General features: G+C 41.0%; 1 protein-coding gene across 1 annotated transcript in view; it reads left to right on the forward strand.

Moving 5' to 3' along the window:
- The window catches only part of RFX4 (regulatory factor X4), an 86,011-nt gene extending 73,016 nt beyond the window's left edge, over positions 1-12,995 (forward strand). The window contains exons 16-18 of the mRNA XM_018557933.1: positions 6,174-6,333; positions 7,877-8,015; positions 12,524-12,995. Coding sequence (XP_018413435.1) covers positions 6,174-6,333; positions 7,877-8,015; positions 12,524-12,793 — 569 coding nt within the window. The 3' untranslated portion in view covers positions 12,794-12,995. The remainder of the gene's footprint in view (positions 1-6,173; positions 6,334-7,876; positions 8,016-12,523) is intronic.
- The last annotated feature ends 10,630 nt before the right edge of the window (positions 12,996-23,625 follow it).

Below are 23,625 nucleotides of genomic sequence, written 5' to 3' on the forward strand. Positions count from 1 at the left end.
ATGTCAGGGGCCACGCTTGAGGCCCCATATATCATGAGAGTTGACCGCCCCTGCTGTATGGGCTTGTATGTTCAGCACAATGTACAGCACTATGTTTTATGTTGATGAACACAACTTTTACACGGACAAACACAAATGAATTCTGAAAAAGCTGACAGCTTATAATTTGGAGCAATTGCAATTTATTAGAAAAGGGAACAAGCTTTGTAATTAATTCCATCTTGTTAAAATACCTTCTTATAGGTTTTGGTTAAGTAAAAAGACCAGCAGGACATTTTGTTTAAGAATTCTTACAATGAGCATTTCCAAATTCCCATACGGTTTCTAAAGGCCATAGATTATTATTGGACTATGAACTATTTGTAGCAAGCTGGGGCTCAAAACTGCAATTTCCATTGAATTCTGTGATTCTGCATTTGTTTCCAATCACACTTGCATGATGGTCAAAGGCATCTTAATCCAGGGGTACACATAGACACTCTCTGTTTGTTGTTGGACATGCAAGGTTCTTAAAACCATTTGGCTAGCTTTGGAATGTGCAAATATGTAGTGAATGATCTTGGGGTGCCATTACTTGAGTCACTTAAGAAGGACAAGGTTTTGCAAACCTTAGAAGATGTAGTTGGGAGGTTCTGGATTAGAGATTGATATGTGAAAGTGAGTCCATACTAGGGGGCACAATGACTGTAGCCTCTCAAAACTAGCTGCTTAAACATGCTTTTGAAATAAGTGAGTTAATTTAAACTGGACATTTACGTGCCAAAAAATGCTAGCTTTTGATTGCAGAAGATTCATATTATGTCTATGCTTCTTAGGTCTTACCTGCCTGCTAGCAAATTTGTTTAGATTATACAACTCCTACAACTATATTAACTCCTGTGCTCATTCATGCCCGATTTACAGACTTGGGAGTTATGTTATCCCGGATAGGTCAATCAAGAAGTTTAGTTCTGCTTTAAACCCCTATTAACCCTATCAAACCAGCAATCTAAGCCCTGCTGAAGGGGCACCTTGAAGCCCCTGACATGTGTTGGTTTGTCATTGTTGTTATCTTTGAACACCTATGATGAAATAAATATACCCCGGACTTGTCTTTGTAACTTCCAATGTTTTACAAATACCAGTTGTAAATGTATACCACGTGGGGCAATTAGTATTAGACACAGTAGGCCTTTACTTAGGTAAAGGCCTTTACTTAGGTAAAGGTATACTATAGGTATCAGAGGCAAATAGGTGTTTTTTCCTCTGAAGTTAATGGCCACAGATTCGTCCCATAAATAGAAATACAGTTACAGTAGATAAGGTTATTTACACATTGTCACAATATTGTAAGCTGGAAGTGCCAAACTTTATGCACCTACAAGCTCCAATAATGAAAATAATCCAACTTTCATATAATATAATTACTATTCTTACTGACAATCACAGGTAACTGCTGCAGATTCCTGTGATCTGTGTAGATAGCGCAACGTCCACTTTAACAAGGGCGGCTAACATTCTACATGCTGAAGACTCTCAATGAACTTAAAACAGCTTGGCACAGAGAACAAATAGCTCTGCTTGTCTGGTTTGGGAGATTGGCTAATTAGCATATTAGCCACCCCTTCAGCTCCAAAAGCAGAGATAAAAATAGGACTTGGTTAGAGATCTAAACAGCTCGGCCAAAAGAAGCCTTCTTAAGGTTTTTATTTTGCATGGGTCAGAGTTCTTCTTTAAAGAGACAAAGTGACAGGTTCTATTGAAAGGAAAAATTCCCCAATTGATACTCAGCTTTCTTGTAAAATGCCTTGTGCTCCCAGTTATGGTGATGCATGTGACCTCTTTCCATTCTTCCTAGGATGTAGTGTTTGGGCACTATGATGTGTGCTCAGAACATGGGGAGTTCCTCTTTAAATTAACTCTGTCATTATACCCTGGATAAGTCTCTTTAATGGCTTTCAGAAGGGATTAGCCAAATTGAGAAGTTTCGATTCCACCAACATTTCTGTGGACATTGGGAGATTTTCCACCCCAAATTGCTCTAAAGTAACTAAGGCCGTTACTGGATATTCACCAAACAGCATGGGAGGCTGCAACCATTTGAGGAGGTAAGTATGGACATGCTATGTATATAGAGGAGGCTTGTGCAAACTGGCACTCGAAGAGAGATCCATACATACATATCATTTTGTTTCTTAAAAAAAGGCATATAAACAGCTAACAAACATGCATCGAATGCGTTTTAGCCCCTAAACTGTGCCATACTTATAGCCCCTACTATCCAGCTACAATTAAGGTCCAGTTTAGGGGCTGAAATGCCTTTGCTACTTGTTTGTTAGCTGCTTTTATGCCTCTTTTTTTTATAGAATATAAATACGGGCAGATCCTTACAGTGACGGTTTTCACAAGCTCATGGACTGAAGGCTCATGCAGAAGCCTTGCCAAGCACTGAGGTAGTGGAAGTGGATACGAAACAGTAGAGTCAGTTTGTACCTTTGAACTATACATAGCGGAGGCTAGGGTTAGGGGCTGACATAATTTTTTTTTAAAAAGGTAAACATGCACTTTAAGGTGAGTTCGGGTTCTTTTTAAGGGCTCAATTGGTTTAAAATTTCTCCCGAGGCTTACGAATGATCCTTTCAACTATCCTGGACCTGTTCTTGCGCCACAAAATGGCCTCTCATTAACCTTATGATCTTACATTTTTTTTCACAAACACAAAAAGACAGGGAAAAAATGGTAATATAAAATGATTAAAGCAACTTAATCAAATAACTACACAAAAAACACTAAATGCAATAAACAGAACTACCCTAAATACACCACCAAAAAACAAACAAACAAAAATAATACATTGAAATGTAAAAAAAGATAAAATAAGAGATTTTTAATGAGCAAAGTTGAGAGTTTTTACTTCTGTAATTTTTTGTTAATGGCAAAATTGGAACTTTTAAAGACAAAATAATTTAGTTGGAATCACCCCCCTCATCCCTATGAGGGTTGATTTTCGGATGTAGCATGGATGACAAACTCTCCTTGTAGTAACGTTTCAGTCCTCCAAACTACAAAGGTTTCCTTTGTCTACAGATTCCCAGCTGCAAATGAATATTTCCAATTTCTGTATTTTTTTGTTTTTGTTTAATTTTTTTGCATAGTTATACATCTTGATTTCTGGTAAATGTTATTATTTAGGTTTCAGCTTCCCTACAGAAAAAATCAGTCTGTGTATGCAGGAATTCTAGGTGGTATTCTGTGTTTTTATCTCCCTGTAATCTTTGGCAGCGCATTGGCCTTTGTGATTACCAGCTTAGCTAACTGCGATTAGATAGTAACAACTATTGCTTTCTTCCTTGTTCGTTCCCATTGGGAAGCTCTCATGCACTCCAGTGCCACTGGCTGTTCTGGTTGGCTTGCAGTCTAGAAGTAGCAGCCTGTACTCTGTAGTCTGTGAGGGAATGCAAATGATTGCTCTTCTTGCGTCCTTTGTTTGCCTTGGTTCACATTTCTCCCTGGTTCATTTACATAAACAAATACTAATGAGCTAACAAACTGGGTGGTCCAAACTACAAGGAAACCGCTGAGACAATAGATTTTCAATAGATACAGGCGATGCTCACCCGTCATCACACATTGCAGACTTAACTGGAAAGTTAAACTTTACTCAATGTCGTAATTACCCGGTCGTGTATTTCCTCCAAGTACATTCGATGAAATCCTTTTCTAATAACTGCTAATCTATTGATTTGCTTGCCTGTGTTAAAAGATAATTGTTTATTAACGTCATCACTGACTATACGTTGATACGCGATGTTATGTAAGCTGAATTAGACCTGGTGTAAGCTTCTTGCAGTCGCTGTACAGCAGAACATAGACAGGGTGAAACAGCAAAATGAGATAATCAGCTGTGCCTCAGCGCTCATGTGCTAACAAGGTGCATGCTGATAGGAGGAAAATGCAGAGTGAAAAAGAGATGAGATTATCAGTCTGCTGGTTTTCCTTTAACTGTCCAGTCACAGGCTGCGGGAGGGACAAGACCAGTAAGTGTTACTGAAAGTAGTATCAAACTCTTTTTTTCAACAATAAATCCAGATCAAACAAACATACATTGCCCAGCAAAAGTATTTCTTTAGATTTTTGCCCAAACACTTACAGTCATCAGTTAATAGAACAGTCGGCTCCAACTCTCTCAGCTCAGGTTCCCTGAACTTCCTGTCTAGTTCAAGATCACAAGTGGCAGCACAGTCTCCAGCAGCTGTCCATCTACTAGCTTGGGGAAGGGAGAAGGAGAGGGAAAATGGGAGGAGGGGAGTGGGTTGTCTTTCTGTTAGGGATGCACTGATACCAAGTACCGTACTTGGTACAAGTACTGATACTTTTCCAGCTCCAAGACTACACTAGAGAAAAAATCAAAAGTTAGGAGGCAGCTGTCATTTGTAAGGAGCACACGGAGCTCCTGGGATCCGTACATCTCTGTTTTAACCCCTTCATGACTGAGGCCCTTTTTTCATTTTTTGCACCCATGTTATATTCCACATTTTAGGCCTGAAAATGACGTAAAACCCCCCAACATTATATATTTTCTGAATGCCAAGACCCTATAGAATAAAATGGTGGTAGTTGAAAATTTTTATGTTGCGCAATATTAGCGCAACTTCTTATTAAACCCCAACATTTAGTGAAAAATTTAATAGGTGCATCCCTACTTGCTGTGCCTGTGTGTTTTTGGAGACACACACAGACTACTAGCACACATAAGGGACCCCAAACCAGGAAATAAGGGCCAGGGCTCAAGGGAGCAGCTAACTCTTCAGGTAACTAAAACTTCTAAAAATCATGGAGCAGCATCTATTGTAAGTGATTTAATCAGCATCTGAAATAGCTTAAACACCATTTGACTTTAATATCACCTGAACTATAGCAGAGACAAATCCAGGCTCCTACCCTGCCAGAGGGGGCTGGCAATTCCCTGTAATCCCTGTACAGCAGAGCTCAGGCTGGGACAGGGTGAAACAGCACAAGATGCCAGTCAGCTGTACTGCGGTGCTCAAGTGCTATCAATGAATATGCTGTTGTAACATCAAGTTGATCTTTTTTAGATGTTTATCTAAGAAAACCAAAAGTCTATACATTCCCCTTACAAGTAGGGCCAGATTTCCCACAAGGCCAACCAAGGCCCGGCCTTGGGGCAGCAGGGAGTAGAGGGGCAGCAGGGGTGTGAAATTCCTATCTCCCGATGCTCGGTACATGCAGTTCCGGGCGCCGGGCTGGTAGTTGTTTTCTACATTTAGCCCTGGTTTTGGCAAGCAGAGCTAAATGTACAGCGGGGAAGCCGCCGCTTGTTTTGTACAAGTGATCTCGACGATGTTGCCGAGATCACTTGTATGCAGCCTGCAGGTCTGCCATACTCCATGGGGTGGGGTGGGGTGGTAGGGGGGCGCATTGAGGAACCTGGCCTTGGGGCAGCAGAGAGAGAGTAAATCCGGCCCTGCTTACAAGTGCTATACTATAATCTGATTATGTGGAAATAGGCAGGTGATCCTTCATTCACCCAATGTAGATCCTCAAATCATCTCTGAATTGGAGCTGACACTGTCCTTCCTTCTGGAGGGTGGCTACTTTTGTTCCCCTGGGGCACCTGTGCATATTGTAATGTAGTCACCGCTCCAAGCTCGCTCTTGTGATAGATCTCACATTTAGTTTACTAATTTGTATTGAGATTGTAGTCTATCATGGGAGTGAGCTCTGACTGGTGGCTACTTTACTGGAGAACAAAAGTAGTCACCCACCAGAAGGAAGGACAGTGTCGGCACCAATTCAGAGATGATTTGAGGATCTACAGCCGAGTGGTACACAAATAAGATACATTTTTGTTAAGGGTACCTTAATGCATTTTTAATGTTTAACTCCTGAGTTTAGTGTCACTTTAATTTAAGTAATGTTACTCCCTCCCAGAATCCTAATTACTGAAATTACTTAAAAAAGAGGAAACTAAATATATCTGCAAACTGCTTACGTTGAAAGTAGTGATTCATCATTTATTTGGAGACACATTCATGTGACCAGACTCTCTGATTGGCTTGGGTGCTCATAAAACATTGGTCTGTTCTTTGTAGATGGCAGGGGCTCTTATGCTCTGTATCTGAAGATGAGACAAGTATTGCTGTGTAATGTGATTCCTGGCTTCATTTCTGTAGGTACAATGCAGTCATATACATGGTCTCTAACCTACACTGTCACCACAGCTGCTAATGGATCTGCCGAGAGCCCCCAGCAAGTCCCGTGTATGAGGAGTGCACACATGTCCCCTTCTGTCACACACAGAATACCTGGTTATCCACATCGAGAAGAACACGGGTAAGTAAAATGAATAACGCACCTCCAAAGTACACTCTAGATTGCGTTGGGAAAATGCCTTGGTTTTGGGTAAAATTAGAGCCCGATTCGATTTGATTCTTACTAGATGCAGGGGGTATGCTGTTTTTTATGGATGATTGGTGTTAAAATTTTTGTCAGATGAGACATCTTGTCGCTAATGACAACTCATCAGTGCCAGGATCCTTAGGAGCCTTCTTTAACTTTTCCTGTGAAGTTGTTCTCTTGCTTGCGCAGACCATTGACATGATGCTTCCTCACGGTTCCTTCACTAGCAAATGAGATGCAGCACCATTCGGGGCCAGTAAGGGAGCAGTTTCAATACAGTAAAAAGCTGCTGTACTTCGTTGATTATATCTCTAGGGGCAGAATCACCCACTTGACATGGACCTTACTTCGATTTTCCCCAGAGCTCCACTTGTAGGTGAAACATGAAGGGAGAGGGGTAGACATCTGAGAAAAGAGGAAAGGAAAAAAAATGGTAATATCTTTATTGTAAAGATATTGTAGATATATAATATCATATCTAAAGCCAAAAGTTTTTTGTTTTTCTTTTAGTTTTAGAGCAGGAAATAAGTATGGGGGTTATTTACTAAAGGGTGAAGAGTTTGGAGAAGGCAGTAAAGTGAAGAAGTCAAGAAGTGAAGAATCTAGGACAAAATAGCTGAACTGGAGAGTGAGCCCAATTGGAGAATTTTTCCAGTTCAGCTATTTTGGCCTAGACTGTGCACTTCTCCTAACCATGCTCCATGTTGGATGGTGCTGGAGCTTACATAGGGCTGATTATGCTGTACTCATCAGGTGTTGGAGTCTGAAGATCAGCCGCTCAAGCTCTGTAATTTCGCCCTAAATGTAGCTTGCATAAAAGAGTGCTACTATTCAGGGGTGCCTGGGGCATCATGCTGTCTCAATATGGCCTTGTCCAAAAGCTTTATGAACTTCTATATACTGTTTGTGACTTACAACTTACCGTACATAGTCTGTTTACAACTTAAAGTGACATTAAATTCAGGAGTTAAATCTTAAAATGGCATTCAAGTACCCTAACTTTTAACATCAATGTATCTTATTTGTGTATCATTTGGATGTAGATCCTCAAAAAATTTCTGAATTGGTGCTGACACTGTCCTTCCTTCTGGAGGGTGGCTACTTTTGTTCCCCATGGTCCCTGTGTGTGTTGTAAAGTAGCCACCACACCAAGCTTGCTTCCATGATAGACTACAATGTCAATACAAATTATTAAACTTAAATTAGATTGTAGTCCATTCCAGGAGTGAGCTTGAAGCCGTGGCTACTTTACAACACACACAGGGACCATGGGGAACAAATGTAGCCACCCCCCAGGAGGAAGGACGTTGTCAGCACCAAGTCAGAGATGATTTGAGGATCTACAACTGACTGATACACAAATAAGATACATTTTTGTTAATAGTTAAGGTACTTGAATGTATTTTTAAGATTTACCTCCTAAGTTTAGTGTCAAAAAACTCTAACTTTGGCATTCATTACTGTTTTAATATTTCAGGTATACAGGGAGCTATAATTACGGAACTTACAGCAATCAAAGCCATCATCCAATAGCATCGCAATATACATCTTTACCCCATGAAGCTGGAATTACAGGACCACTTCATTATACAGCCTACCACAGAAGCACCTCCCAGGTTTGTATGACTCCAGTCCACAGTTGAGCCAATATAATTTAGAGAGTCACAAATTCTTCAGATGTTGAGATGGTGGCTTCTCATCTCCAGGCCAAAGTTTTTACTTTGCTTTAGATACAGAAAGGAGAGTTAGAGCATCTGTCATCTGCTACAGCCATCTGTTCCCTTAATGGGGAGATCTCCATTAACTTGTAATGGTGCAACAAATCACAAGGTGAGAGTTTGCATTAGGACTGATTTGCGTCAGACATATATGAACACAACAGAAAACTGCACCAAGATTTACATGAGTATCTCTGAGCCAACATCTCAGTCCAGCTTGTAGATAGTGATCCTGGATGATTCCTTAACAAGGATGGCTCCAAAATGTATGAAAGTGTTGTTAGGGCGAGTGCTGTGATGTCTTTGAGGGGTAATAATTACATGAAAGTCTTTAATTTACACATGATATTCATGTGCTTAAAGGGGAAGTTCCCCATTTAAAAAAAAATGTACACATGTTCATAAAAGAAAAAAATGCATTTATTATTTTGTTGCATTGGAGCCAGTAAAGCTTTGCAGACTCTTCCTCCCGTTCCTGTCTGTACCAGGGGAGAGAGGAAGTATAAATGGACTACAAGTGCGGTGAAATCAGTGCACTTGTATCTCACTGAGAACTACAAGTCCCTCTGCTATGGTGGCTAATGAAACCTGCAGTTTCTCCATTTACAGATCCTGTCAAAGGATTTGTGAATGGATGGCACAGCTGAATGGGTGCAGCCATGCACAGCCACTTCAGATTAAAAAATCAATAGCAGCCTGCATGGACAAGAACCTGTGATTCAGGTAAGTGGAGGACAGGATGGAGGTGGTGGGAGGTTCAATGTGACCATGTTTCATGTTACACCTTAAATATGGGTGTAATATGAAACCTGGTCCAAAAGGTGAACTTAGCCTTTAATATTCAAAAATATATTTATGCTAGGTCTACTTCATTGAGTAATAATGATGACCACTTGAGTACCAACTCAACTGTATCTACTTTAAAATACAGAAAAATATAATAGTCTTACAAAAAGAAAAAATCTTGTTATTTGCCTTATTGTGACCTCTATTCCACCTTCTTATTCTTCCTCTGACACAAGTGTTTAATCACACAGTGACATCCAGAGAGTAATTTTTTTCAGAAATTGAACGGTCTCACAAGAAATATGCAACCTAAGCATTTAAAGCATTCATTCAGAATGACGCTTCAGTAAAGACAGCCCTCAAACATTTTATATGTTGCTTTTAACAAAACAGTATGAGGAAGTTGGGCTGTAGACCAAGCTGCTACACCTTCAATAAATGCCTTTCCAGGAAACCTCAAGACCCTAGAGATAAATAATAACGTACATCCCCTAATGCTGATATTTATCTGGAAAGAGCATGGTTCTTATTATCTCATGCCAATCTACTTCAGGGCTTTCATTCCTATAACAACAACAACAACAAAAATTGGTTGGATAGATATTTTATGAACAAGAGAATTAGAGTAGCATGATATGAGATAATGAGAAATATCGCTATTTAGAATTTATTTGTTTACTATTGGTATTTATATAGCGCCAACAATTTCCACAGCACTTTACATAGTTGCACATTCACATGAGTCCCTACCCTCAAGGAGCTTACAATCTAAGGTCCCTATCTCACATGCATATACAGTATACAGGGCCAGTTTAGACAGGAGCCAATGAACCTTCCAGCATGTCTTTGGAGTGTGGAGGAAACCTGAGTACCCGGAGGAAACCCACGCAAGCACAGGTAGAACATGCAAAACTCTTTCCAGATAGTGTCCTCACCGGGATTAGGGGGTTGTACATTATTGGTTTTAACAAAAATAAGTCCAAACAATTGAAATGATTTAAAAAAAATGAAAAGACTTTTGCAAATTGGTCCCCTGAAGCCTCACTAATTCCACTCAAGGCTTGCTAAGTTACACTGCACAGAGTAGCAGATATGTGACACACAAGACTGGCCAAGCAGAAATACCAATACTTCGGTAATTAAACAGCAAACCATTTTGTATTTCTGCTGTGTACTTGTGATTGCCTGCAGCTCTGCTTTTAGTATTCTACTTAATTTAAGTTTCACATGTATGATGGTGGCCTCGCCCATATCGATATGCTCATTAAACTGGCCAAATTGAATAACAATCGCAAACCAAAGAGCTTCCACTGGACAGATTTAATGTGCTCCTGATAGATTTTTGCTGAGTTCACTAGATATGGCGAACAATTATCTGCATGTGGTGAAGAATTGTAACCCGTGTACTTTAGATTCTAGTCTGAAGCGCCCAATGTTCTGATGCATATTGAATGCTCGCTGAAGACTGCTGAATGCTTATTTACAACAACCAGCTCTCCCCTCCCCACATGCTCAACTCTTCCGGACTAGAGCTGAAGGGTGGTTAGGGGCTGAGACTGAGAAAGTGGCCACAAGCTTTTTAAATGCACTGCAAATGCTACTGAACAGAATACAATTAAGGCTAGCATCTACAAGCTAAAATTAAAGCTGAATTCCAGGCAAGCATCTAAATACACAGATGAAATACATATATGAGAGCTGTTTTACTAGTCCTGAGATTTTTGCAGCTCTAAGAGACAATAGAGTCTAGCAATACAGTGGTGTCATCTCTCTACCCCCAGCATGCTGACTGGACAGTAAAAGAGCAGCAGCAGCAGGAGACTGATTAGGTCACCCCTCTTCTTATTCTGCTCTCTCCTACCACCAAGTTCCTTGTGAACACATTTGCATGCAGGACACCTTACTGATTCCCAGTCCTGCCCCTCCCTCCCCAAATCTGAGTGCTGCTATATTGGGAAGTTGTAAGGATGTCACCAGCACACCAAGCTGTTAAATTCAGCAAATATCCATTTTAATGACAAGCATTGTCATTCAATAGCAAGTACTTTCGGGGTTTCGCAGGGTCCCCGTCATCGAGGCCCCGAAAGTACTTGCTATTGAATGACAATGCTTGTCATTAAAATGGATATTTGCTGAATTTAACAGCTTGGTGTACTGGTGACATTCTTACAACTTCATATTTTTCACTGTGCCTCTGTGGTCACTGCGAGCACCCATCTATATGCATCTGTTCTAGAAATCCGGTAAGGAGTGCAGCAAGATACACATACTTTCTGCTATATTGGGAATTGCAAGAGGCTAATATAAAGTCAAATTCAGGTAGTAGCTGTATTTAAAAATGTACATGTGTTAATGAATGCACAGCTGCATTAACTTGTGTCTCTCTGCCCAGAGTTCAGGTTAAGAAATGGCAGTGAGTACAAGACGTTAAAGGATAAGTGCACATACCCTACCGGCCAACCCCCTTTGACCCAGAGTAGCCCACCCTCCCTCATCCACATGCAATTTTAACCTGTATCTCCCACCCACAGCCTGCCAAAAGTTTGATATCCAGCAACCAAAATCTTCTTGCTGCAACTGCGCACTCAATAGGTTTCTATGGGGCTGTCTAACCAGGCTGGAGATGCTCATCAGAAGTCTATGAGGTTCAACTGCACAGTCAATTGATTTCTATGGGGCTGTCTGTCTCACCAGATGTCTGAGGTTCATAGTCACAGCCAGCTGCAAGAGGATTCAGGAAAGCATACATCTGAGACAGGGACAAGGGGTTACTTTAGGTCTAGCCAGGCACGATAAGTGCGCTTATCCTTTAAACTACCAGGACTAAAGGGTTAATGCTTCTTGCTAGCCAAGAATTAGCTGACCAGAAAGTGGTCATTTCCTGTTGGGAATAGCAAAACAAATGTCGCCTTCATCCTCGACAAAGACCACTAGGAACCCGGCTTGTAGGACCTCAGTCCCCTTCATTGAACCGGATGCTCAGTGTGAGAGGTGACAGTGGACGCACCACACTAGCCCCTGTGCAGATGGCTAAGTTTGTATGTTGATAACAAGGGCTGAATAGAAAGTTCACTGGAACGTGGTGAGACGCATGCCAGTGGTGTGGTCTTAAAAAAATTGTCTTTCAATAGTCTCTTCACTGTAACAGGGGAAAAAAAATAATGAGTCATTTTCAATTAGCTGACCCAAAATGACAAAACTTTCCATGTTCCCGTCATAATAGCATTTATTATGTGGCCGAAGTGTCTGTATCATTTTTAGATTTTGTTTTGTCCTTTTAAACGGGTGACATTCACAGCTGTGACTGAGTAAGTGGAACATAGATGGCTTTGTTTTATTCTGTATTATCTTTGTCTTCCTGCTTATAAATATAGCAGAGAATGAATCAGGCAGCTCTGAAATCTTATATATTATGTAAGGATAGCAATATTTAAAGGTTTAGTCCGTCCAATGGTGGTATTCCAGTGTAGGGTAGATTTATGTGAGTTAAGTTACCCCAATGCCTTGAGATCCACATATCTTTAGCCAATTCAAATATATATATGTGTGTGTGTGTGTGTATATATATATATTTTTTTCTTTTTTAATGTTTTCAAATTATTATTTATTTATTTCTGCAGTACCCATTTAACAGTCAGACGCGTATGGAGCCCTGTCTGATGAGCAGCACTCCCCGACTCCATCCAAGTCAAGTAGCCCCACGCTGGCCAGATGTGGCCTCAACCAACGGCTGCTACTCTTCCCCTTCCATGCACTCAGGCAGATACGGAAGCTCTACCGACATGTACACATCCTTGGCGTCACGGAGGAACTCAGAATATGAACACATGCAGCATTTTCCTGGCTTTGCTTACATAAATGGGGAGGCGAGCACGGGCTGGGCTAAGTGAAGACTGCGTTTAAGAACTCTTGGGAACTTCTAAGACTATTCCTAAAATTATAAGAACCTGTTTATAAAAAGGGCATAGTTTAAAAAAAACGGACATGTACAGTGAATGAAAGTCCTTGTAGTGAAAGAGAATTTATTGCTACTGTAGAGCACTATGTGGGGCCAAACGGTGCCTTTAAAATGTTAATTATTTTGGTTTATGTGATCCTGTGTGATTCCAGTTATAAACAATAATTACGTCCCATTCGGGCTGTGGACTTCATAGATGGAAGCATTGTAAAGAAGAACTGTTCTTGTTGTTATTAGCAACCAGTTTTTCCCTATTTTTGGTTCTAAAGCAACGTAGGCGAATGAAGGGGAGAGTTTGATTAGTTGTAATGAGTAGCAGTAACAGTCCTGTCTTCAGTTTTAAACACGAGGCCCCTTGTTTGATACTCAGAGGTCATCAGATGTTTTCATGTTTAAACCTGCATTGGAAAGTCAAAGCTGAATCTTACTGGTTGTTCTGGTCAGCACCTTCACTTTCCTGTAATTTAGGGCCTGTGAACAAATGGCAACCTAATGCACCTAGGCAGTGCACAGCAAAGCACTTGTGTTATAGTGCACCACAACACACACATGTGAACCTTCTGTGTGCTGCGGTGTGCTGTGATGTGAATCATCTCTGCGTTGTGGTGTGCTGCATTGCTACATGTCCCGTTTCATGTGCATTGGCTCTTCGTTTTTCTAGAATAGATGGATATATAGCACAAATTGTAGCAGGTACAGTATTGCAATGGATAAACTTGGCTACTTCAGGATATCAGAAGTAAGGTGGCCATAATTATGCAAGACCCCTACCCAACACTTTTTACCTTTTTCTTATCTAAGCATTTTTAATTAATCCATTTGTCTATTTTAATCCTAATTGCATTCAGGTCATCATGGTTTTCAGGATTTTAATATGTAATGCCAAATGCCTAGTTGATACCTTACATAGCCTTATATTCAGAAGTAGGGAAAATGACGTCAGCAGTGCCTCCAACACCTTAGCAAATAAACCATACGGAATACTTGTGTGGAAGTGGTTGGTAAAACATAAAGCCATTTTCCTAAATGTTGGAAAACCTTTGTGATCACTAAGCTATGGTTTCTTTTGCTCCTTAGAAAGCAGATGGTTCCTTTACTACTGAGTTGCATGGGTATGCTGGATGGAGCAGAAATGAATATTACACTGGGTGCTACTAGCCCGGGGGTGGAACAAAGCTCTCTGTGTTATTTTTGTGCCGGACTAAGAAAAAATATGGAACCTGGGCCTTATCCCTACAGACCGAAAATGTGACCGGTGTGTTTGTAAAATACAACACATGGGTCTACTTCAGCTAGTGACACAGCTTTCTCATTAGTTTCACCTTTAAAGCACTTCACTTGGATTCACTTGTAGTCTGTGACATCACAATCTACCTGTATGTATGTCTTGCATTGCAACCCACCAGCAAAGCAAAACTAATAGCTTTCCCAGCTAGACCATGGCCTAAGCAATTTGTATTTCTGTATTTCTGTTAAACTGCAGTTAGGGAGAGTGGCCAGACTTTGAAGCATTAGTAAATTACCCCTTTTAAACCATCCTTGAGTTCAAAAATAGAGTAGGTTATCAAGCTAATGATAAAACTTAAAAAAAGCAGGGAAGTGTTTAGACTTAGGGGACAGACCTTTTGAAATATTGGCCTGAAAGACCTAACACCAATTACACTGCTTATTAAATTATATTTATCTCTCTATTAAAGAATAGTAAGATGCATAACTAAGTATTTGCACATTTGTATTTTGTGATAGTTCCAAAAATATCAACCAGTGGCCAGTTTTGCAGATGACCATAACATTAGGTGCCCATAGAATGATACGTGTCAAGGCCTGTGTCAATGGGCTTTTGTTCATTTTAAACAGATTTTGCATTCCCATACAAGTCTATAGGAGTGCAAAACCCACTTAAAGCAGGACGTCAACTGAATGTCTAATGCCCTTGTCAATATTCTGAATGATCTCTGATGTATCTCAACCTGAAGTCAAATTGATGTCAGCTACCTAAGCCCAAACCCTGTCGACACAGACCCTAAAGCTGGCCATACACCTATAGATTATCTGCAGATTTTCTATGGTCAGATGGAAAAAGTGCAACAGATTCCTCAATCTGCGCTAAACTGTGTGGATGGAGGAATCTCCCACTGGCCTCAGGATTTTGCTAGTTTGCCCCGCTGGCTGTCAAAATACCTGAACAATGTCTGCATCCAATCAGATTGTTCAGGTATGTAGACTGGCAAGATACTGAAGCTTGGCCCAGTGGGAGATTCCTCCATCCACACAGTTTAGCGTAGATGGAGGAATGTGTTTCCATCTGACCATAGGAAATCTGCAGATAATCTATAGGTGTATGGCCAGCTTAATTCTGATATGTATTTAAAGCATTGTAGGCCAAGGCAGACACCCTCAAGCAATTTTTTTTTTTTTATAAATGCCACCAATTTTCAAGCTTCTTTGGCCCTTTCATTGAGTTGGCAATGGAGCCACAGCATCCCAATCTTTTTTTTTTTTTTTTACAGTTATCTCTTAAAAGCTTTCACATCCATAATTGTTTGCTCATCAGACATTTTGTAGCCCAGAAACAATGAAATTCAATGATAAAATGTTATATTTGGCCAGCATAATAAGGCAATATTAATATAAGGAAGACAAATGTCAGCATTTGTTGAACCACAATTAAAAAAAATGCTACAATTTGGAGTCAGCTCGCACAAATCTACTTCATTACCATACTGCCATGTCAGTTCATAGAGGTCATGTCAATTTTTTCTGAACATAGCAACACTTTAGTCTAAACACTAGTGTTATAGTCCTAATAATGCATAGGTATCTCAAATAGGAACTGCCTTTACTGTCTGCAAACATCATACAAATATGAATTTTCAGATTCAAACTACTAGTTGGAATTTGATATTCTGAATTAAGTTGGTGGTTAGGCAACACAGTTTTCAGTGTGCCTTTTCCTTAAATGTGGCTCCTTATATCAATTTCTTCATTGACTATGGATCATCAGAAATGCAAGCTCTGGGTATATTGGAAGGTCTATGTAATGTCCACTTAAAGTGACACTATTCTTTGGCGTTAAATCCTAAAAATGCATTCACGTACCTTAACTATAAACAAAAAAGTACTCCTGTTAAAGACTACAATTTAGCGTTTAGTTTACTAACTTGTGTTAAAGTTATAGTCTATCACAGGAGTAAACTTGGAGTGGTGGCTACTTTACAACACACACAGGGACCATGGGGAAGAAAAGTAGCCACCCTCCAGAAGGAAGGACAGTGTCAGCTCCAATTCAGAGATGATTTGAGGCTCTACAGCTGAGTGATACACAAATAACATACATTTTTGTTCATAGTTAAGGTACTTGAAAGCATTTATCTCCTTTTAATTGTTAATTGTGCCAGTCAATTGGTTGAGTCAGTGATGCCCTTGTCATATAAGGTCATAACAGTTACAACTAGGGATGCAACGATACCCGTTTTTTACAGTATCGAGTACGAGTGCCAATATTATTTTTTTGGCCCTTGCCGATACCGGATACTGATACCGTGTAATGACTCGCCATCCGGGTTCCCGATTAGCCAGGAAGCCATCCCAATGCTCCCTCGTCACTAGGTGACGAGGAAGCAAGGAGTCGGCTTTCTGGACAATCAAGAAGCTGGGGGGCGGATAATGACTTGCCGCCTGCTTCCTGATTGGCCAGCTTCCCCGACCAATCAGGAAGCTGGGCAGCGAGCCATTACATGCTGCCCGGCTTTCTGATTGGCTGGAAAGCCGGCTCTATGCTCCCTTAGGACCAATCATGAAGCTGGGCAGCGAGCCATTACATGCTGCCCGGCTTTCTGATTGGCTGGAAAGCCGGCTCTATGCTCCCTTGTCACTTGGTGAGTAGGGAGCATGGAGCCAGCTAGCCAGCCAATCAGGAAGCTGGGCAGCGTGTAATGACTTGCCGCCCGGCTTCCTGATACCGGACGTTGCGGTATTGGGATAGGCATCGGGAGCATTTGAGCAAGTAATAGTACTTGCCCAAATACTCAGTATCGGCACCGATACTAGCATCCCTAGTTACAACAAACAACAGAATTGTTTAAAGATCTTGCTCTTGTGGACAGAAATCCAGGTTGTCAGGATGGTTCTTAGATGGTACTTCAAATTCTGGTGAAGTGACTAAATTGTATGGCTACTTTGTAATAAAAGCCAGTATAACACTGGAAAAAAAGAGATAATGTGTAGCCCTATATAACAAGCACTTCAGTTGCTGTTTTTCTTTAATGTAGAAAACAAGATGCCCCACAAGAAATGTGTGGCCTAAGCATAGATGGAATGTGAAGCCTTAGTTCCTACAGGCTGTAGATGTTCATGAGTATTGAGGTGGCTCTACTCATATTATAGCCTACAAAATGTTTATTATAGGAAACCTGTACCATGAGACTTCTGAAAATGCTAGCTGCCTGCCTTTCACGCTGATCCATTTGCTTATATTTGACAGACCTGTAAAATGTATCGCAGAATAAAAGATTTGACTTTACGCTGGCATTCATATCGGCATGCTTGTTCTAGGTCAGTAGCTCAAATAGTATTGACGTTAGAGGCAGCAGGTATTCATACATTATTAATTCAATACAGGTTTCCTTTAAAGACATAGCCCACCTTTTACAAAAATGTAATAAATACACCAACATTAATAAAATAAAAAATGTGCACTTGTTACATGGGTGCATTGTGGGCGCACAGGTTTCTGCAAACTCTTTCTCCAGCCCCAGGTCCATATGGAGGTACGAGCCTTGTGTTATGGGGCTGGATGGTGGCATGAAACAGGATAACAAAGGTAGACTAAACCTTTAGGCCTGGTTCACACCTAGGCCTTTGCGCATTTTTGTGTGTTTATCGCGCAATTTTTTTCTGCTTGTTTTAGCTTTTAAAAACATGTTTCTTGCAGCATAGAGATTTCTATGGGACCAAAACGACATCCGCCTAAAAATAGCTCCTGCATCTTTTTGCACGACAGGCGTTTTCCTACATGCGACGCAACGCTAAGGTTTATACAGTCACCATTGACTTGCATGGAAATGTGTTATGCACGTTTTTGCGTGACTAGATCCGCGTGGAAAAATGCTCAGGTGTGAACCAGGCCTTAAAGTAAACTTAATTGTAGAAATGTCACCAGCACACCAATCCTTTTAAGATAGCAAAAGCTTCATTTATTGAAGTTTTTTGGTCATATGACAAAAAACTTCAATAAATTAAGCTTTTGCTATCTTAAAAGGATTGGTGTGCTGGTGACATTTCTACAATTTTGCTGACATTCGCGGCGCTATCCGAGGTCGCTGCGAGCACCCCCCACTACAAGGGACATATCGGTAAGGAGTGCGACAAGGATAGTACTTATTGGCTTAAAGTAAACTTGTCACAAACCTTGGTAAATCAAACCTCATATGAGGAAAAAATACATAACCAGAGAAATCTACATATTTAAAAAGTAAATAGATCCAGGCAACTAAACATATATGCAAATCTTGACTTTTCTAGTAAAAGTTAAGCTTGACCTTACCTTTGCTACCTCCTGAGACTCTCTATTGTTCATTGATGCTGCCATTACCTTATAGGACCAATAAAGAGGTGGTGGTGGGGTGTGGGGGGTTACGCAGAAAGTTAAAAAAATTGGCTGCCTATGTTTTTGAATCTGCCAATAATTTTAAAGCCAAGTCCACGTTTTCTACCATGTTTCATATTACACCCTTATTTAGGGTGTAACATGAAACATGGTTGTATACCCTATCATCAAAACCCACATCGCCTTGCCCTTGCCCTGAATCAAGGGTGCATCATTCTGGAGAAACATGATTTTTTTCTTAACTTAGTATGACTGTGCATGGCTCTGCCCACACAGCCAAGTCATTCAGCTCTGTTATTGTTCACATTCAGTTACTATAGGTCCGATCTGCCACTGTGGCAGATGGGACATGTGCAGAGCCACGCTGGTAATCCCTCCTCTCTGAACCCCTGGTAGTCCAGCCACACTTCCTCCAGCCCTGATCCATACCTCTGTAAGGACCTGAGGCTGGGGGTAGCCATTGTTAGAGCCTGTGCATTGCACCCATGACCCATGACATTGCACTGATTGCAGGTGCAATGCTCAATGCTCTGCAGGTTTCTATGCAGAAAAAGAAGTATATGTAAATTAATCATAAGATCAATGTTGCTACATTCACAACTTTTTTTTTGTGTGCAAAAGGTGGACTTAGCCTTTTAACTTGTGTTTTTTTTACTGTTACAGCTGTTTATGTATTTTTCATAATATGCTCAGTTTGAATGTTGTGGGTTTGTGACAGGCTTACTTTAGTGATTATATCTAATCATAAGTGTATGTATAGCCATTTTTTTTTCTAGTTTTGGATAGATTAGGGGTTAAAACACCTATCAGGCTACTTTTGACTGTCTGTGGCTGAATGGCTGCTCAGCACTAGAACTGATAGTGCTGCGCTATGGGGGAGGCTGAGGTGCCTCTCACCTAGTGCACTGGAAGGCATGTGGCGACCCACTATACATGGGGTCGCGACTTACTTTTGGGTCACGACCCACCAGTTGAGAACCACGGTCTTAGACAGTTGTCACCCAAACATTGGTCTGCATTGGCTGCATCACCAGTACAAATTAAGAGGTGAATCTCCCAAGCAGAGACACAGCATGCTATAAAAACCTGACAGAGGGTCTTAATCCTTCCCCAACAAAAGTTTTGGCTTTGGATACAATTTAAAGTATAAAAACTGTCACAAACCTGAAAAATGTGAAGATGGATCACCTGGTTGATGCCTCCTTGTTAGCTAATCTTGCGAATGGATCAAACTATTGTGGGTAAAGAACAGAGCCAAAATGAAGATCACATGATACAAACTATCAATACTTATTGCGAATAAAAATGATATCTTATTGTATAAGGACAATTAAAAAACAGACCTTCATGCCCATTTCATATTTCTGTTCATGTTAATTTCCCAAATTCAGCACGAAAAAAAATGTATATATTGTAATTTGCACACATGACGGCTCTGTACATCACTAACTTTCACAATGATATACTTGTTGGCAAACAAAGTGGTGCCTTGCAGAAACTGCAATTTAACACAGGAGTATAAACTTTGTACTGTGCTTTGTCTTAGACATTTATGTGTCTAATTTGTAGCATTGTGAGGTTTTTTTTGTTTGAATAGAACCCATTAACATGAATGTATTCCATATTGTAAAGAAACGCACTGAGGAAATAAAGCGGACTTATTACCCTATGGGTAAGACATTAATAAATGGTTTATATAACATCTCAGCAATCTATTATGTGTAGATAATATATTTCCTAGCAGCCAGTGTGGTAACTGTGCGCATTGCAAGTGGGAAAAAAAAAAAAAACAACATATTATTTGTACTGTTGTGAAGCGAGTATTCACGTCAATAAACGGTTTATTGGAAATATATATTTGTGGTGATGGTGGTTATTCATGCAGGTTCAGATATTGCTGTCATTATGTCAACAGAACAAGGCATACTATAGTGGTAAGCAATGGCTGCTTTCCAGTGCTTCCAGAGATCAGAGGTTCAAGTCCAGTCAGGCCAATGAATGTATGGAGTTTTAATTGCTCTTAACAAGCTAGTAGGTAAGTCTTTGCAAGTACACCCGGACACAGGGAAACAAATGCTGCCGCTGCCAACTTCCTTCTGAAAGCAGCAATTTGAGAATTTCTACTGAGAGATCTCGGAGGTCACATTCAAGGCTACCAATTTGTTTTTAAACTTTATTCATACATATTTAATGTAGAGAAGAACTCTGGGCAAATCAAATCTTAACCTTTGCAGTGGGGCTACCCCCGCACTGTTTGCCTAGAAGGTTAAAATTAGCGATGTCCAGATACCAGTACAGATACTTGGCATTTTCATGAGAACTACCAGGGTTGCAGCGGTTGCAGCTGGGACCTGGCTCTGGCGCTCCATCACTGTCATTAGTCTGTATTGTTTTAGAAAAACTGTTACATGACAATAAACAAAAATGTATCAGTACTTGTATCTGTGAGTACTTGGACAAGTATCACTGCTTGAACTTGGAAAAATGGTATCGGTGCATCGCTTATATATGTTTATAAAAACAAAATCATACATTAAAACAGAGATGTACAAATCTCAGGAGCTCCTTACATATGACAGCTGCCTCCTAAGTTTTGAATTTTTCTCTAGTCTAGTCTTGGAGCTGGAAAAGTATCTGTAATTGTACCGAATACGGTACTTGGTATTTGAACATCCCTAGCTAAAAAAAGAGATATACGTACCCGAACTGCGATCCCGGCTGGCTCCTAGACCGGTCCATTCAGCCTTGCTCCCCCTCTGCTCCAGTGGTCTAAAGCCCTGTGAGACCTCATGTCCTATACAGTGTAAAGGATGTGAGGACGCCAAGTGATATTCCATCGCTGGAGAGGAGGAGGAAACAGGCTGAAAGGACCTGTCTAGGAGCCAGCTGGGATTGCAGTGCGGGTGAGTATATCTCTGTTATTTTAGCTCCCTTGGGAAAACGAGCACTTAAGCCTTAAAATGCAAGGGTAGCCCCACTCCAGGGGTTACGACTTTATTTGCCCAGAGTGCTTCTTTAACTGCTTGCCATCCGCCCGTTGTAAATAAACAGATGGACGGCAAGCTCCTTCCAGCGGGTTGCTGTATATTTACGTCAGGTTTTTTCCTCTGCTCGTGTGTGGCCCCTAGCGTGCGCGAGAAGAACATCGCAAAAGGTTTAAACAGCCAGTTGTTTCATACATGCTTGTATGGTGTCAAATAGTGTGCGGCCCCCGATCCGCTGCCGTGCCCCCCCCCCTCCACCGCCGCTGCCGGTTATCCCAGGCCCTGCTGTTCCCGGTCTGGGGCCCGGGACAAGCACCGTGGCTGCTTATGCTGAGAACGGAGGAGATATCAGCATTCTTCCACTTGCTGACCTCTCCTCCGATCTTTGTTGGTGTATGTGATGTGTATTACATCACTTCCGCCTTCAGCTGTCATTTCTCTGGCTGCTGTAGCCAAAGAAGAAGCTGGTGAAGCAGATCCCTGATTCATCAGCTTCTTTTGGTTCCCTAGGTGACACTAGAGGTCTTGGAGACCCCTGATGTCTCCATAGAGAGGACCTCTTATTGTATATTTGCTATCACCTAGGGGGCTTGTTAGTCCCCCCTATGTGATAGCAATAAAGTTAAGTGTAAAAAAAAAGTACACACACACAAATATAAATGTAAATACCCGCCGGGTGCGCCTCTATGTGAAAACAACGATTGCACCACACATGTTACATATCACCACAAATGTCAGTGATGACCACAAATAATTTTAGGGCCATCAATCACTGATAACACAAAACTGATGAGCGGTAAAAGCTTTTAAAGCGTCACCTGTGGCCAATTCTAGGTATGGTCATTTTTTGCGGTTTCGGGGGCGTGCGCAGTTTTAAAGCTTGACATGTTTGGTGTCCATTCACCCGACGTGGCCCCGTCTTTTATATTTTACCAAAAAATTGGGTAAATAAATGTTTTATAACATAACGTAGGGAAAACTGTTTTTTTTTTCAAAATTTCCGGTACTTTTTTTGTTATATAGTAAAAAATAAAAAAACCCCATTGGTGATTAAATACCACCAAAAGAAAGCTCTATCTGTCCCCCAAAAAATGGTATACAATTCATTTAATTACAGCGTTGCATGACGGAATAAATGTCAGTCAAAGTACCGCAGCGCTGAATACTGAAAAATGGCCTGGTCAGGAAGGGGGTTTAACAGCACGGTCAGCAAGTGGTTAACTTATGTAGACAATCAGATTCTGGCAATGGTTTAGCTGGATTTAAATCTGAACGCCAGGCAAACAGCTAAATACAGTTTATACATGACTTCCCCGCCAAAGTATTTGAAATTCTGTCTATCCAGTCTTGAGATTTGCCAAGCTGCACAGATTAGTGACCTACGTTTTATCTACTGCCGTTAGGCAATACAACTAGGTCACCTCCCTGCCCCCAGCCTGGTATTGGACAGTAAGCCTGGATTCTCACCTGGGCATTTGCGTTTTCACGTGTTTCTTAAAAAGCATTTTTGCACGTGTATACATGCGTTTTTGACGGTCTTTAAACGTTTTGCAGGCGTTCAGCTTAAGATGTTTTTCAATTTGGCCCAAGAGAAAGCTGTAGCATCTGTGACATCATGCAAAAAAAACACTTTAAAAAATGAAAAGAAAACGTTTGTGATGCAGGTTTTAGGGCTTGTTTACACGATTTTCCGGTGCAGATCTGCAGACGTTGTGCTATGCGTGCAGTGCGTTTTTGACGCGTTTTTACCGCGTTCCAGGTTTTTTTTGGGAGTGGGGCTGTCAGTATGTTAGCTGCAGTGCAGTGCATTTTCGTCGCGTTTCCTCGCGTTCGTGCAGTGTGGCATGCGTGTTTTCTCTGTCCGAACCGGAACGGACTGCGCACGTGAGAACTGTAGCCCATAAAACACATAGGGATACATTGGGAGCGCACGGTTCTGGTCCGGACACAATCCGGACGTCTTGTGAACAAGCCCTTAAGGCGTTTCCATCGAAGTCTATGGGGACAAAAAAATCTCAAATCTGCCTGAATTGAAGCTCATGTACTTTTTCAAGCTACAGGAGTTTTGCTACAAGTAACAGGAGGCTCAGGTGTGAACAGGGGCCATAAAAAACAATGGAATGCCTTGTGTTGAGCTACAAAACGCCTAGGTGTGAATGGGGCCTTACCAGG

Source organism: Nanorana parkeri, unplaced genomic scaffold, assembly GCF_000935625.1.
Source record: "Nanorana parkeri isolate BGI_ZX_2015 unplaced genomic scaffold, ASM93562v1 scaffold14, whole genome shotgun sequence".
In the NCBI taxonomy this organism is placed as follows: Eukaryota; Metazoa; Chordata; class Amphibia; order Anura; family Dicroglossidae; genus Nanorana; species Nanorana parkeri.